At 41.2% G+C, this 15,026-nt stretch overlaps 1 protein-coding gene across 5 annotated transcripts in view; it reads right to left on the bottom strand.

Annotated features, from left to right (window-relative positions):
* Positions 1-15,026, bottom strand: part of HSPE1 (heat shock 10kDa protein 1 (chaperonin 10)) — a 43,060-nt gene that overhangs the window by 15,530 nt on the left and 12,504 nt on the right. Inside the window, exons 1-2 of one of the 5 annotated variants that reach the window (XM_038585256.1) lie at positions 12,709-12,799; positions 8,650-8,712 (exon numbers count right to left, since the gene is read on the bottom strand). In XM_038585256.1, coding sequence (XP_038441184.1) covers positions 8,650-8,676 — 27 coding nt within the window. In that variant the 5' untranslated portion in view covers positions 8,677-8,712; positions 12,709-12,799. Of the gene's footprint in view, positions 1-8,649; positions 8,713-11,647; positions 11,821-12,227; positions 12,402-12,708; positions 12,800-15,026 lie in introns of those variants that run through there. The other 4 variants (XM_038585253.1, XM_038585255.1, XM_038585258.1 and 1 more) reach the window with 4 other exon arrangements.

The raw sequence follows: 15,026 nt of genomic DNA, 5'->3' as shown, positions 1-15,026 counted from the left end.
TAAATGGTTGATTTATACAATATGTGGTGGCCAATAAAGTTTTTAAAAAATGACTAGCAGGAAAAACTAAGTTAAGAGAAAAAAGGCATGAACATTCACTTTTAATTTATGTAAAATAAAGTACGGGCGCCTGGGTGGCTCAGTCAGTAGGACGGTTGGGCATCTGCCTTCCACTTAGATCATGATCCCAGGGTTCTGGGATCAAGTCCTGCATTGGGCTCTCTGCTCAGGGGAGCCTGCTTCTCCCTATACACACTCTCTCTGTCAAATAAATAAAATCTTTAAAAAATAAAAACAAAATAAAACTTTAAATTTCAGATCTAATGTTTTATTCAATCTCTGATTTAAATACTCTGAAATTTGAATTGGCTAAATTACACTTAAATGCCTGATTACAGAAACCAAATAACTACAGGGCCTTGTTACACCTACCTATTATGTCCATTTTTCAGTCAACATTTCTTGACTATTACTCTCATGTCAAAAGCTTGCTCAAGGATCCCTGGGTGGCGCAGCGGTTTGGCGCCTGCCTTTGGCCCAGGGTGCAATCCTGGAGACCCGGGATCGAGTCCCACGTCGGGCTCCCGGTGCATGGAGCCTGCTTCTCCCTCTGCCTGTGTCTCTGCCTCTCTCTCTCTCTCTCTCTGTGTGACTATCATAAATAAATAAAATTAAAAAAAAAAAAAGCTTGCTCAAAAGATTTCAATGACTCCCTATAGCCTATTTAAAAATCACTCTTCCTGATTTTCTAACCCCATCCTAAGTTCCAAAGTTCTGCATGAAACTGATTCTCTATCTCCTCAAGCAGATAGAACCAAATTCTTTACCTTTCCACTGGCCACCTCAAATTCCATACAATCCTTTCCAAGTTCCCTCTCCTCCAGCACACTCAAAATCTTTCCTTATTATTCTAGTACTCACAGAACTCCCTCTGATTTCCTACATTTATCTCTATATAGTCTCAATTAGCAATTTGTCTATGCACTCTTACTTTTCCTGCTCCCATTATACCTCCTATAGAACTCTTACAAGATTTTATTTATTTCTTCATGAGAGACACACACAGAGAGAGAGAGAAAGAGAGAGGCAGAAACAGGCAGAAGGAGAAGCAGGCTCCACGCAAGGAGCCCGATGTGGGACTCGACCCTGGGATTCTGGGATCAAGAAGACAGAATGCCGAAGACATACTCAACCGCTGAGCCACCCAGGCTTCCCCCCATCCCCCCCCAAAAAAAGAACCCTTACAAGCACTTATTTAATAAATACCACTTACTTATTTTCAAGTGTCTCCCTCAGATAAAAATGCGGAGACTTAGCTTTATTTTAAATTTTATTAGCATCTGGTACATGAGGTTTTAAACAAATTTTTACTGTCTTTTCCTAAACTATATTACTTGAAGTCAAGGATAAAAATATGTAATTACCTGAAGCCATGGATTAGGAATGAAAAAATTGGGATCCCTGGGTGGAGCAGCGGTTTGGCGCCTGCCTTTGGACCAGGGCGCGATCCTGGAGACCCAGAATCGAATCCCACGTCAGGCTCCCGGCATGGAGCCTGCTTCTCCCTCTACCTATGTCTCTGCCTCTCTCTCTCTCTCTCTGTGTGACTATCATAAATAAATAAAAAATTAAAAAAAAAAAAAAAAAAAAGGAATGAAAAAATTTACCAAAAATGGAGTATAGACCCTGATTCTTTAGTATTCTTTGGTGACCCCAAAAAGTTTATTAGTTAGGCACACAAAAATATATTCTCTGCAATATGATTTGTCCATAATCAATATTAATTTTTTAATCACATATTTAATAATTGGATTTACTTATAATTATATTTTAAGTAGATTTAAAAGCTGTCATCTTTAGGGAATCTGGAATTCTTTTATTAATGATGATTTACATAAAACATTTAAAAGAACAGAAAAAATCCTTAACTTTGAAAGAAAGCAAAAATGTCATTGTTTTCTCAAGTGAATCCTCCATACTTTTATGCAAATAGAGACAGCTATCCTTTAAAATGACCTAAGAGGAATCCCTGGGTGGCGCAGCGGTTTGGCGCCTGCCTTTGGCCCAGGGCGCGATCCTGGAGACCCGGGATCGAATCCCACATCGGGCTCCAGGTGCATGGAGCCTGCTTCTCCCTCTGCCTATGTCTCTGCCTCTCTCTCTCTCTGTGACTATCATAAATAAATAAAAATTAAAAATAAATAAATATTAAAATGACCTAAGAAAATTAACTGTCTTAACGTTCACAGAATTTAACTTTTACCTTAGGAAACTCTTTACGTTGTTTCTGAGTTAGTAATATCAGAAATTTCTGTTTATTCTGGAAAATTATTTTTATCACCCTCTAAAACATCTGAAAACGAAGGATTTACAAACTGTAACATGTTTCTCTATCCTGTCACATATCATAATGTGATGTAAATCTAAACTAGGATTAATTTTTTCATGTGCATCACAAGATAGACAAACAAAATAGGAAAAAAAGAATTAACTCTATCATGAAAAGCTGGAATATTTTTTAGTACCTTTTCAACATTATGTTGTTTAATAATTCAGCTAAACGGAAGAGCATTTACCATTACTACTTAAAACTTCTTCTGAATTTTAATGCTAATAGTTTTTGAAACTGAGTAAACTCTACAGCTATTATTTTAAAAACTAACTTTGTGATTGTTAAGCAAATCTACAAAAAAATATGTTCTTTATGCCTATAAGAACTTTAAAATCCTTACTACAATTTCTTGAAAAGAATCTTTCTCAGTTAACTTCCAAAGGCTTAACCACTTCTATGTGATACTGTCCCCTTGATCAAGCTCACTAGCATTTCAGATGCTCTCAGTATATACTCACTTCCCAAGCCTTTCAAGTCTCTTCAGTACAGGAATATACTATACCAGATTTTAAACAAAGTCAAAAAGGGATGCCTGGCTGGCACAGCAGTTGAGCGTCTGCCTTCAGCTCAGGGCGTGATCCTGGGGTCCTGGGATCAAGTACCACATCGGGCTCCCTGTGTGGAACCTGCTTCTCTCTCTGCCTGATGTGAGTAGACTGTAGGAGTCCTTCACCACTGTATAACCAGCAACTGGCACACAGCAGGCACTCAAAACAGATAGAGTGTAGTGTCTCTGCCCCTCTGTCTGTCTCTCTTTCTTTGTGTCTCTGCCTCTTTTTGTGTCTCTCATGAATAAAATCTTTAAGTCAAAAAGAAAACGTGAAATTCTTCTTCCATTTGTTATGAAAAAGACAAATATATTTTTCTAGTGATTTTTTCCTGTGGGCTATTATTATTAATAATTACAATGATCTGTTATTGTATTTTACATAAAACTTTTTTCCCCCAAAGCAGTTTTTAGAAATCATTTGGGAAGAGTAAATTACCATGGAAAAGCATTTTATTGCTTCCATTTCTGTGTAAGATGGAGTAAACACATATCAACTTTCCTCTCCCACTGAACAATACCACAAAATCTGGACAGAACTCACAGTGCAGCAATTTGAGGCCTCTGAAAAGCAAGTACCAGAAAGAGGAGCGGAAAAAAACACCAGAATTCAAAGTATCACTGAACCGGCAGGGAGTTTGTTGTGTTTCTTCTCCCCTCTGGTATCCTCTAGCCTAAACTCAATGCAGGATAAAACCCAAAAATGAGCACTGCTGGTGCTGACAGATACAGGAAAAATTACATAGTTCTGTCTCAAGGAGTGGAAAACAGCACTCCTAAAACTGAAAAAGAGTGGAAGAAAGCTCCCGGGATTTGCCCTCTGCTTTTTCTCCATTTTCATAGTCTATATCTGAGACCATTTCAGTGGCAGTAAAAGCAGCTGGCAACAGAAAAATGCAAGAGACAAAATTATCAGGAAGAGAACTTTTCCATTCTATAGTGGTGGGATCAAACCTTATTTCTTTTTCTCTCTTCACCTTCCCACAACTGTAGCACAATTCTACTAGGTGGTTTCTGGCTGGAGGACCAGAAAGGTGAGCCCCAGGGAATCAAAACGTATCAGATATTAGACAGAGTAAAGCTCAGAAAAGTGACCCCATAAAGGTGCTTATGAACTCCTGGGCTCAACCCTAATCTCTGCATGCCTACATGCATCAATCTGATCATAAATAGCATATGACAGACTGAGAACTGAGCTAATGATATACCTCCATCCAGGCTGACCATGAGTTGGTACACACAGAACATATTCAAGGAGTAGCACAAAAGCTTTGAAAACTGAGCCAACACTGGAACCTCAATCGGTTTGGAACTTGCAGCCTATATCTAACTAGGTCAAATGCCTGCTAAAACAAAAATATTGGGGCACTTGGGTGGCTGGCTCAGTGGCTCAGGGCATGATCCTGGGGTGCTGGGATCAAGTCCCATATTGGGCTCCCCACGGGGAGCCTGCTTCTCCTTCTCCCTCTGTTGCTCTTCTCCTGCCCCCACTTGTGCACTCTCTCTTAAATAAAATCTTAAAAAAAAAAAAAGACTATATTTGCAGATGACATAATCCTATATATATAAATATCAAAGAATCCACAGGAAAGCTAATGAAGCTAATAAAGAAACTTAGTAAAGTAGTAGGATACAAGATCAATATTAAAAAATCAGTTGTGGGATGCCTGGGTGGCTCAGCAGTTGAGCATCTGCCTTTGGCCAAGGGTGTGATCCTGGTATCTGGGATGGAGTCCCACATCAGGCTCCTTGCAGGGAGTCTGCTTCTCCTTCGGCCTTTATCTCTGCCTCTCTTTCTCTCTCTGTCTCTCATGAATAAATAAATCAAGTATTTTTAAAAGTTAAATGAATAAAAAATTTAAAATCAGTTGTGTTTCTATACACCCTCAATGAATAAGCCAAAAAGGAAATTAAGAAAGCAATTCTAGGGATACCTGGGTGGCTCAGCGGTTAAGCATCTGCCTTTGACTCAGGGCATGATCCCAGAGTCCTAGGATCAACTCCCACATCAGGCTCCCTGCATGAAGCCTCCTTCTCCCTCTGCCTGTGTCTCTGCCTCTGCCTCTGCGTGTGTGTGTGTCTCTCATGAATAAATAAAATCTTAAAAGAAAAAAAAGAAAAGCAATTCTAGGAATGCCTGGGTGGCTCAGTCAGTTAAGCATCTGACTTTGGCTCAAGTGATGATCTCAGGGTCCTGGGAGCAAGCCCTACGACTAACTCCCCACTCAGAAGGGACTGCCTCTCCTTCTGCTCATGTTCTTTCTCTCAAAAAGAGAAAAAAAAAAAAAAAAAAAGGATAAAATCTTAAAAAAAAAAAAAAAGATTTCCATCTACAACAGTATTTGAAAAAATAGAATACCTAGGAATAAATTTAAGGAGGTTAAATACTGAAAACTACAAAATTCAAAGTGTTGGTAAAAGTAATTAGAAAAGACAAAAAAAACATCTTGTGTCACAGGCAGGAAGACAATATTAAGATGTCAATACCACTCAAAACCATCTATAGATTCTAGCACTCTCTATCAAAATTCCAACAGTCTTTTTGCATAAATGGAAAAGCCTATTCTCAAATTTATATGGAATTGTGGAGGTACCAAGTAGCCAAACTAATCTTGAAAATCATAAAATTCAAAGTTGAAGGACTCCTACTTCTCAATTTCAAAATTCACTACAAATCTCCAGTAATCAAAACAGTGCAGTATCAGTATAAGGACAGACATATAGACCAATGGGATTGAATGAGCACCTAGAGATAAACATATAGTCAAATAATTTTTTATCAGGGTGCCAAAATCATTCAATGGGATAGTCATTTTAACCATTTTTAAGTGTACAGTTTAGTGCCATTAATTACATTCATAATGTGCAACCAAAGAAAAGTCCTGGACCCAATGGCTTCACTGGTGAATTTTACCAAACATCTGAAGGACACCAATCCTCAAACTCTTGCAAAAACTCAAAGAAGAGGGCATACTTCCTAACTCATTCTATGATGCCAGCATTGCCTGATACCAAAGCCAAAGAAAGACACTTGAGGAAAACTAGAAACCAATACTCCTTACAAACATGGATACAAAAATCCTAGCAAGTTGAATTCATCAGCAAATTAAAAACATTATACACTACAATCAAGTGGGATTTTTTCCTTGAATGCAAAGATGGTTCAACATGGGAAAATTATCAATACATCACATTAACAAAATGAAAGGGGGAACCCACATGTTCATCTCAACTGGTGCATTTGACAAAATTCATCAGCTTTTTAAGATAAAAATAGTCAACAAACTAGAAATAGAAGGAAACCAGTAACATAATAACTCAACAAAGGTCATATATGAAAAATCCCCAATGCATCTCATATTCAGTGTGAAAGACTGAAAGCTTTCCTCTCAGATCAAGAACAAGTTAAGATGCCTCTTCTTGCTACTTCTGTTCAAAGTAATACTGGAAGTTCTAGCCAAAGAATTAGGTAAGAAATAGAATAAAAGGCATTCAGATTAGAAATGAAAGAGTAAAATTACCTGTTTGTAGAGGACATGCTCTCAATAATGTAGAAAACTCTCAAGAGTCCACAAAAAAACTGTTTGAACTAATAAATTCAACAAAGTACCAGCACACAACCTCTACTTTTTTTTTTTTTAAGATTTTATTTATTTATTCATGAGAGACACACACACAGAGAGAAGCAGAGACACAGGCAGAGGGAGACGCAGGCTCCATGCAGGGAGGCCGATGTGGGACTCCATCCAGGGACTCTGGGTCCGCGCCCTGAGCCAAAGTCAGCTGCTCAACCACTGAACCACCAGGCGTCCCCAACCTCTACGTTTAAAAGGAGTATCTGTACATTTTTCCCAATTTGCAGGCATAAAGCTCTAGGTTTATATTTTTGTATCCTCAATAAGGCCTATCTCATTGCCCAATAAATATCTCCTGATTGAACAATACATTCTTGAAAGGCAAAGAACAAACAGCCATTCATACATGAATGCTCTTCCATTTCCTGTGCTAAGTATCTAAATATTATACTGAGTCCATTCTAAAGGTATTTGTTAATATCATGAATTGTTTTTTATTGTCAAAGAATTCAACTGTATTTCTATTTCATTTCCCAGGGTCTCCAAACAACACAATAAATCCAAATAGCTCTCTACATCTATTATCTTAGCCATCAAGATAAAGCCAAAAAGCCACTCTTTCTTGCATATTTTTTCTTTAAATATGGTAATCAATGCCTAGTCCAACATACTAGTCTACCCTAATTTTAAGTCATCCTTCTAATCCCTCAAAACAACCTTTTTTATAAAGATTTTATTTTATTTTTAATTTTATTTATTCATGAGAGATACAGAGACACAGGCAGAGGGAGAAGCAGGCTCCAGGCAGGATGCCTGATGTGGGACTCAATCCCAGGATTCCAGGATCATGCCCTGGACCAAAGGCAGGCACTAAACCACTGAACCACCAAGGATCCCAAGATTTTATTTATTATTTTTGACAGAGAGAGAGAGAAAGAGAGAGAGAGAGGAGCGTGCACACACAAGCAGGTGGAGTAGGAGAGGGAGAAGCAGGCTCCCCACTGAGTAGGGAGCCTGTTCAGTCCCAGGGCCCTGGGATCATGACCTGAGCCCAAGGCAGACATTTAATGGACTATCACCCATATGCCTCTTAAGGTAACTTTTTATAATTAGCTATAGAAACTATTTTTCCTCAGATTATAAATTTTATTCCTTTTGGAAGAATTGCTACATTTTTTAAAAAATCTAATTGAGTGGGGCTCCTGGGTGACTCAGCAAGTTAAGCATCCGCCTTCAGCTCCGGTCATGATCTGAGGGTCCTGGGACAGAGCTCCATGGGGGGGGGGGTTCCTGCTCAACAGGGAGTCTGCTTCTCCTTTTCCCTCTGCCCCTCCACCCTGCTTGTGCTTGCTTGCCCTCCCTCTCTCTCTCAAATAGATAAAACCTTTTGAAAAAAATACCAAAACCCAATGAGTATATAATGTTTGATTCTCAAATAAGAATGCTCAAGAATCTCTTCAGGGGCTTTTCAAACCAAATGTGCTATTAGAAGCCCACCCCCTTGATAAACCATTGCCTTAGGAGCTACTTGACAGTGGCAACAACCTAAAGGGAGACATCTTAGCCCTCAAATATATTAGAGAGGCACAAATATTAAGAACTAATGGTAACTTTTAGTAAATTTAGATACATGTTCTCAAGTGTTCAGTCACCAACTAAGTACACTTTTTTCCTAATTATGTTATTCTAATTTAGCATTCAATTAACTTTGAATTAAATTCATTCTAAAATCAAATTTGGTACCCTATTTTGGTAAAGATATTAAAATGTACTTAAACTTCATTATAGTTTACTATACTATCTTAAAATGGAGGTTGATAAAAGCTTTAAACAGGCATTCTGTTATTTCCATGGATTCCGACTTGAGTTAAAGATACAGGAATATCTATGCCAGGCAGGTTAAATTCTTAGGTTATTGAGTTCAAAAGAAACTACTGGGGATCCCTGGGTGGCGCAGCGGTTTGGAGCCTGCCTTTGGCCCAGGGCGCGATCCTGGAGACCCGGGATCGAATCCCACGTCGGGCTCCCGGTGCATGGAGCCTGCTTCTCCCTCTGCCTGTGTCTATGCCTCTCTCTCTCTCTGTGTGACTATCATAAATAAAAAAAAAAAAAAAGAAAGAAACTACTGTTATTACCTGCTGAACAGCCAGTGTACTGTCCATTTCATCAAAAGATTCATCAGGCCAATTATAGAAATCCTATAAAAAAAAATTCATTGTTAAAGCACAAAGTCACAAAGAAGCAACATTATTGTGATTAACAACAATTCTTAATAAAGATCCAAAGTTACAGTAGAGAAGAAAGCTCTTCATACTGTAAAGAACACAATTATCAGTGAATAAGGGAAACTTACTCAATGTTTTTAAATAAACACCAAGATTTTACTTAGGTGAACTACAAGTCACATTTTTTTCAACCCACAAATCCCTCAAACAGGGCTCCTATAAACTTTTCATGTATTACCTGAGGAGATAAATCTATCATTTTGTTGTGTTCATGGTTGTTAAATATCTCAAAAAGTTAAGCTAAAACAGAATCTCCAAGCACTGATTCAGTTTACCAAAAGAGAATAGTTTGTGGTGGTGGCGGTGGTGGAAAGGGGTAGTCATTGTTCCATAAGTACTATTTTAGACAGACATTATAAATTATTATTCCAAATTCCAAAAGATTTTTTAAATTTCTAAATCAAAATATGAGCTCCATCAAAAAGTAGTCATCCGGGGGCAGCCCTGGTGGTGCAGTAGTTTAGCGCCGCCTTCAGCCAGGGGCGTGATCCTGGAGACCCTGGATGAGTCCCACGTCAGGCTCTCTGCATGGTGCCTGCTTCTCCCTCTGCCTGTGTCTCTGCCTCTCTCTCTCTCTCTATGAATGGATAAATAAATAAATAAATAAATAAATAAATAAATAAATAATTTTTTTGAAGAAGTAGTCATCCAGCCTCGTTTTGAGGGCAATGGATACTTTTCTGGATCACCTTGCACTGCTTCTGAATTCCTCTATAGATAGTCCAGTTCACAGACATTCCCCTAAGTGATTACAAACCTTCCTCTTTTTTTTTCAGGGAAGTCTACCTATGTATCCTTAGCAGGCAGCACAATGCCTGACACAAAGTAGATGTTTGATAAATGTCTCTGAGGTGAAACTGGGGGAAACAGTACTAGTGAAACAATGATCTATAACCTTGTACATTGCAATCAACATGGGGTAGTCTCCAAAACACCTTAAGCAAAAACTGGAGAAGACTGAAGAAGTCAGTGTATGATACCACATGAATAAAAGTTTAAGAAATCTAAGGCATACTTATAGATATAATGTATAGATAGTAAACGCATGAAGAAAAGTAATGATAATCACCATTATTGGTTGGGAGGAGTGAGAAGACAGAAGAATGTGATAAATCTATCTATATTAGTAATGTCTTAGTTACAAACGTAGGTGATGGGTGTACCTTCTTAAGTGTCTTAAACTTTTCATATTTTTCTTTTTTATAGTTTCCCTGTATCAATGAAAATGAACTTTAATATTGTCAAGAAATAAAAACAACTTTCTGGAAATTGTTCCAGGATGTCTTTCCCTAGATATCATCCAAATATTATTGAAGACTAGTTTTTTAAATTCTTCCTATGTAATTTATACTGAAACTTGTTTCTATCAATATGCTTTGATTATTCTTCCCTTTAAAGAAATTAGTTTGTAAAATATTTCTATTTAAAAATATTAGAAAACACATATAGGAATATCCACAAAACTGGTAACTGGTAATCAAATGTTTTGTCTCATCATAATTGTCATATACTTAAAACACAAAACCACAAATCTGCTTAATGAACATTCTCATCTACCTCAGGTAATAAACACTCATTGAAAACCAACTATGTGCCTATATCCCAATCTATTAGAAAAAATAAGTAGGAAAATAAAGTAGGAAGATACTCCACTTTCTATTATAGTTCTAAATAAAGCATTTAGAATAGACCTGTTTCACTGAAGGAAAGTAGCGTGACAGACAAGGAATAATAAAGAATGCTGCTTAAGCAGGTTTTTTTTTTTTTTTAAATACTGACCTTTCCTGTGACATTTTATTTAACAACCTTGATCTAGGACAATGTGGAAAAACGCAACGGTTTCTTAGATGGGACTTATAACATAGGAAACAGATGTGTTACAATAGTGACTTAAAATATTTTTTTCAAAATTAAGACCTGAATAAATAAAAATGGATGGTAATTCTCAGAATGTCAGGTACAAGTTAACCTCTGAATATAAAAACATAAAAGCGGATCACTTAAAAGAAAAAAATGTTTCCACGAAATAAGAAGTTATCTAAGAAAAAGAGCTTCTACAAAGAAAGTCTGGAAAAGGTAAAAAGAAACCATAAATATATAAATTCCCAGCAACATGTTCACAAAATAGCCATAAGTAACTGATAAATGTGCCTCTATAATACATTTAAGCTAAGTTGTCTAAAATCCAGTACTAAAAAAACTTGTTAAATAGAAAAGGTGGGGGACACCTGGGTGGCTCAGCGGTTTAGCGCCTGCCTTGGGCCTAGGGCGTGACCCCGGGGTCACCGGATCGAGTCCCGGGTGGGGCGCCCTGCGTGGAGCCTGCTCCTCCCTCTGCCTGTGTCTCTGCCTCTCTCTGTGCGTCTCGTATGAATAAATAAATAAAATCTTTATTAAAAGAGAGAGAGAGAGAGAGAGAAAGCGAACTCAGAACCCAGAGACTATGTAACCTGAAGCAAATGCCGTCGATTCTCCGGGCTTCGGTCTCCGGCCCCGTAACACGGATCTAGGGAGGTGTCTGGACCCGAAGGACACTCTGAAAGAACTCCCTTCCCAAAATTCCATGCAGGATATTAAAATCTATTCTCCGGGATATGGTCAGAGCTCCATGGCTTTTTCCTGTCCCCCCCCACCCCCCCACACACACACATCACTTTTTCTTTAAAATTACACTTCAGCCCATCTCTTCCGATTTTAGAGCATATATTCAACCGCAATCCACTTCAGCGGGTGCATTAACCGCATCAAACCCGAACGCCTGTTTCTTTTTTCTTTTTTTTTTTAGAATGTGAGGCATCCCGTCTTTTGAAAACCCCCAGCATCAATCCCTAGGCGAACACCGACTCACCCCAGATACCGCCCTACTGAGAGTCGATAAAATCCTGGTCAGTTAATTCCGGGGCTGTGCCTCCCAGAACCACAAGGAACGACGTCTGACGAGAGCAACCGGGCGACGAAAACCCGCAGGGCAGGGAACGGCCGCCGCGAGGGGAGCGGAGGGGACGCTGCCGCCCCGGCCCCCGCCGCCCCGCAGGCGCGCCCCACACGCCGCAGGAGCCGGAAGCCGGAGGCGGTTGGCGGGCTCTGCGCCCCTCCCGCCGCGGCCGCCTCGACCCTCACGAGAGCCGCGGCTGTCGCCCGGCCGGCCGCGCCCCTCCGGCCACCGTCCGCCGCGGCGCCCACACGCCGTCGCTCTGACAGGCCCCCGCAGGCCCCCGCAGGCCCCTCAGCCCGGGCTCCGCAGGCCTCGGGGCCGCCGCCGCCGCCGCCGCCGCCCCCTCAGCCCGACGCAGCGGCGGCGGCTCCGGAAGAGCAGGCCGGGCACCGGTGCCCCTGCCGCCGGCTTCCCGAGCCGGCTCCCCCTTCTCCCAGCCGCGGCCAGCTTCGCCGCCGAGCGGCCCCCCGCAGGCAACGCGCAGACACGGTACCTGCGCCTTGGTGCCCGGCCTGTTCCGCCTCAGCACTGCCGTCCCCTCCGCCATGACCATAGTGCCAGAGTCTGGGCGGCTCGAGTCGGTACCCGGATGTAGGGGAAGGCGGCCTGCGCAGGGCCGCGGGGGGAGGAGCGGCGCCCGCTGACGGATCAGCCGGAGCCCGCGCGGGGCAGGGCGGGAGCACCCGGAGGAGGCCCGGAAGGACGCGTCGGCGGAGGGAGGGGCGCGCGAGGAGGAACAGCGGCGACTGGCGGCCGCGACGTGCGCGGGAGGGGGCCTCGCGGGGCGCGTGTCCTCGGGCTGAAGGGAGGGGCGCGGAGAGGACCGAGCCTGCGCGACGGTGACCCGGTCGGTAACCCGCTGGCGGGCAGGTGCCCGGAGGAGCGTCACCCTGTGTCCAAATCCGCAGAGACGGGCGACGTGGGAAACAGGCCGGCCGCCTGGGAACGCTCCACAGACCCCGCGTGAAACTGACCCAATCTCGGAAGAGACGGGGGCAGCCCGGGGGCGCTCAGCGGGTTAGCGCCGCCTCCCGCCCGGGGCGTGACCCCGGAGACCCGGGATCGAGGCCCACGTCCGGCTCCCTGCGTGGAGCCTGCTTCTCCCTCTGTCTCTGCCTCTCTTTCTCTCTCTCCGTCTCTCTCTAATAAATGAATAAATCTTTATAAAAGAAGACACACACACAAAAAATTTTTTTAATAAAAAAATAAAAAAGACACTGGGGCTTAGATTGCCCGATGCTTCCGCCAGCCACTGACTTCAAAGCCAAGGACGTTTTCAAGGACAAGCTTGTGTAGATAAAAAACCCCGAGGCGAACGCGGAGGGAGCACGGACAGGGCCCCTGTGCGCTGGGCAGACCAAACTAGCTGGTCTCTTTTGCAAGTCAAGAAGCAGGAGGAGATAACGAATGCCCCCGTAACGGAGGGTGGGAGTTGTACATCTTTACAGGATTCTAAATCTCCTTTGTTGCAAGTTTTAAGTGTTCTCGACATTATGAGATCATTTGGGTTTGGGCAGACTTCTTGCTTCCTGTTGAGAAACGTTAAATCTTTGATCTGGGGTGGGGGAGGCCATGGTGGGATGTCAGCTCAAAGGGAAAAAAAAATGTACACACACACACACACACACACAAACCCTGCATATCCTAGCGTGATTTCCATAGGAAAACACCAGATATCCCATCAAAGCCACCTGAAGGTGTATTGAGAATGCTGAGAATCCTATCACAGACGGTCTCCAAAAATGAAGGGAGGAATCAAAGAAAGGCTGGTTGAATTGGGTGAGTGCAAAACTGAGTAATTGTCAGTGACTGAGAACTCTGCTCGAAGGGGTTAGACAAGTTGGTCTGCCTTTAAGTAAGATTCCTTCTTTCTCGAAGACGTAGAGAGTGGTAACTTTTCCAAAGCAAGGAATTTAATTCCATCACTACCTCCTACTATATTAAAAGATTTATTCATTCAACAGATATTTAATTTACTAAGCCCCCACTATGTGTTCCGCACTGAGATACAAGTATGAAAAGGCCCAATCTTTATCTATAAATTGCTTAGAGTCTAGCTGTGGAGACAGATGGATAATCACCAATTTTCTTGCTAAATATTGTAAGAACCTAGAACAACTGGCACCCCAATGTTGCCTCCCTGGGAGATGTGCAGTGGGTCTGGGAAGAGCAGAGTCCTAGGTAGGCCTCTAAGTCTGTGAACAACTCTACCTCACTCCAAGGATTAAGTTAAAATTTCCCAGATTATGTGGTAATGTCCCTGATTTGCAAATATCAGTTACCTCTAATTGAAGGGGCTCATCTTAATGTTCTCTTAAATCCAGATTTGTTACATGATTTCACCTCATTTGAAAAGAACAAAAGAAAAAGTTAATAAGTAGATATTAAATTCAGGAACAGAGGGATGCCTGGGTGGCTCAGCAGTTGAGCATCTGTCTGCCTTGGGCTCAGGGTATGATCCCAGGTCTGGGGATCAAGTCCCCCATCGAGCTCCCTTCCAGGAGCCAGCTTCTCCCTCTGCCTATATCTCTGCCTTTCTCATGAATAAATAAATAAAATCTTTTAAAAATTATAAATTCAAGAACAGAATAGGCATATTTATCTCTGAAGTCTGATAAAGTTGTATTGTGATGTCAACTCTGGCCTTGTTCACAGGAACAACCTTGTTCTTTAGGGTTGAAATGTTCTAGTTTGTAACCTTCACATTTTAATTCCTCTGTCCTTCTGCAGATTATGACCTCCAAACAAAAACAGTTTTCTAACCAGCGTTAATTTGGGAGGTGAGAGAGGAGAGGGAAGAAGAAAGAGAGCATGAGCAGTAGTAACAATTATATATAAAATGGGTTACTTGGATATTTTGGTTAAAGAAGGGATAGTCTTTTTAAAGGTAATACGGACAAATGGAAAAGACTGGGTTGGGATTCAGAAAATCTAGATTCTTTTGCCTGTTGACTGTAAGACTTTAAATGGACTACCAAATAAAAGTCTCTTTATTTGTAATGAAAATAGTGCACTTCTTTTTCTCTACCTCATAGAGGGTGATAGCAAGTATAAAAGTAAATATTCCTGGGATGAGTTAAAACCCCAAATTGGGTATACAGATTACTTAAAAATAAAATCTTTTTTTTAAACTAAATATTACTTGTCTTCTATTAAAGTTTTAGAAGAAAATGTTTTATAAATCTAAAATATAAGTAATTAAAAAAAATAAATAAAATAAAATAAAATATAAGTAATTTCCAAAATATCTATCCCATATGAAATTCTCTTTGGGGAATGTCAAAATCCAAGT

The sequence above is a fragment of the Canis lupus genome, chromosome 37 (assembly GCF_011100685.1).
Source record: "Canis lupus familiaris isolate Mischka breed German Shepherd chromosome 37, alternate assembly UU_Cfam_GSD_1.0, whole genome shotgun sequence".
Lineage (NCBI taxonomy): Eukaryota > Metazoa > Chordata > Mammalia > Carnivora > Canidae > Canis > Canis lupus.
Note: the sequence above shows the minus strand (reverse complement) of the source record. Positions and strands in the feature narration are given on the sequence as shown.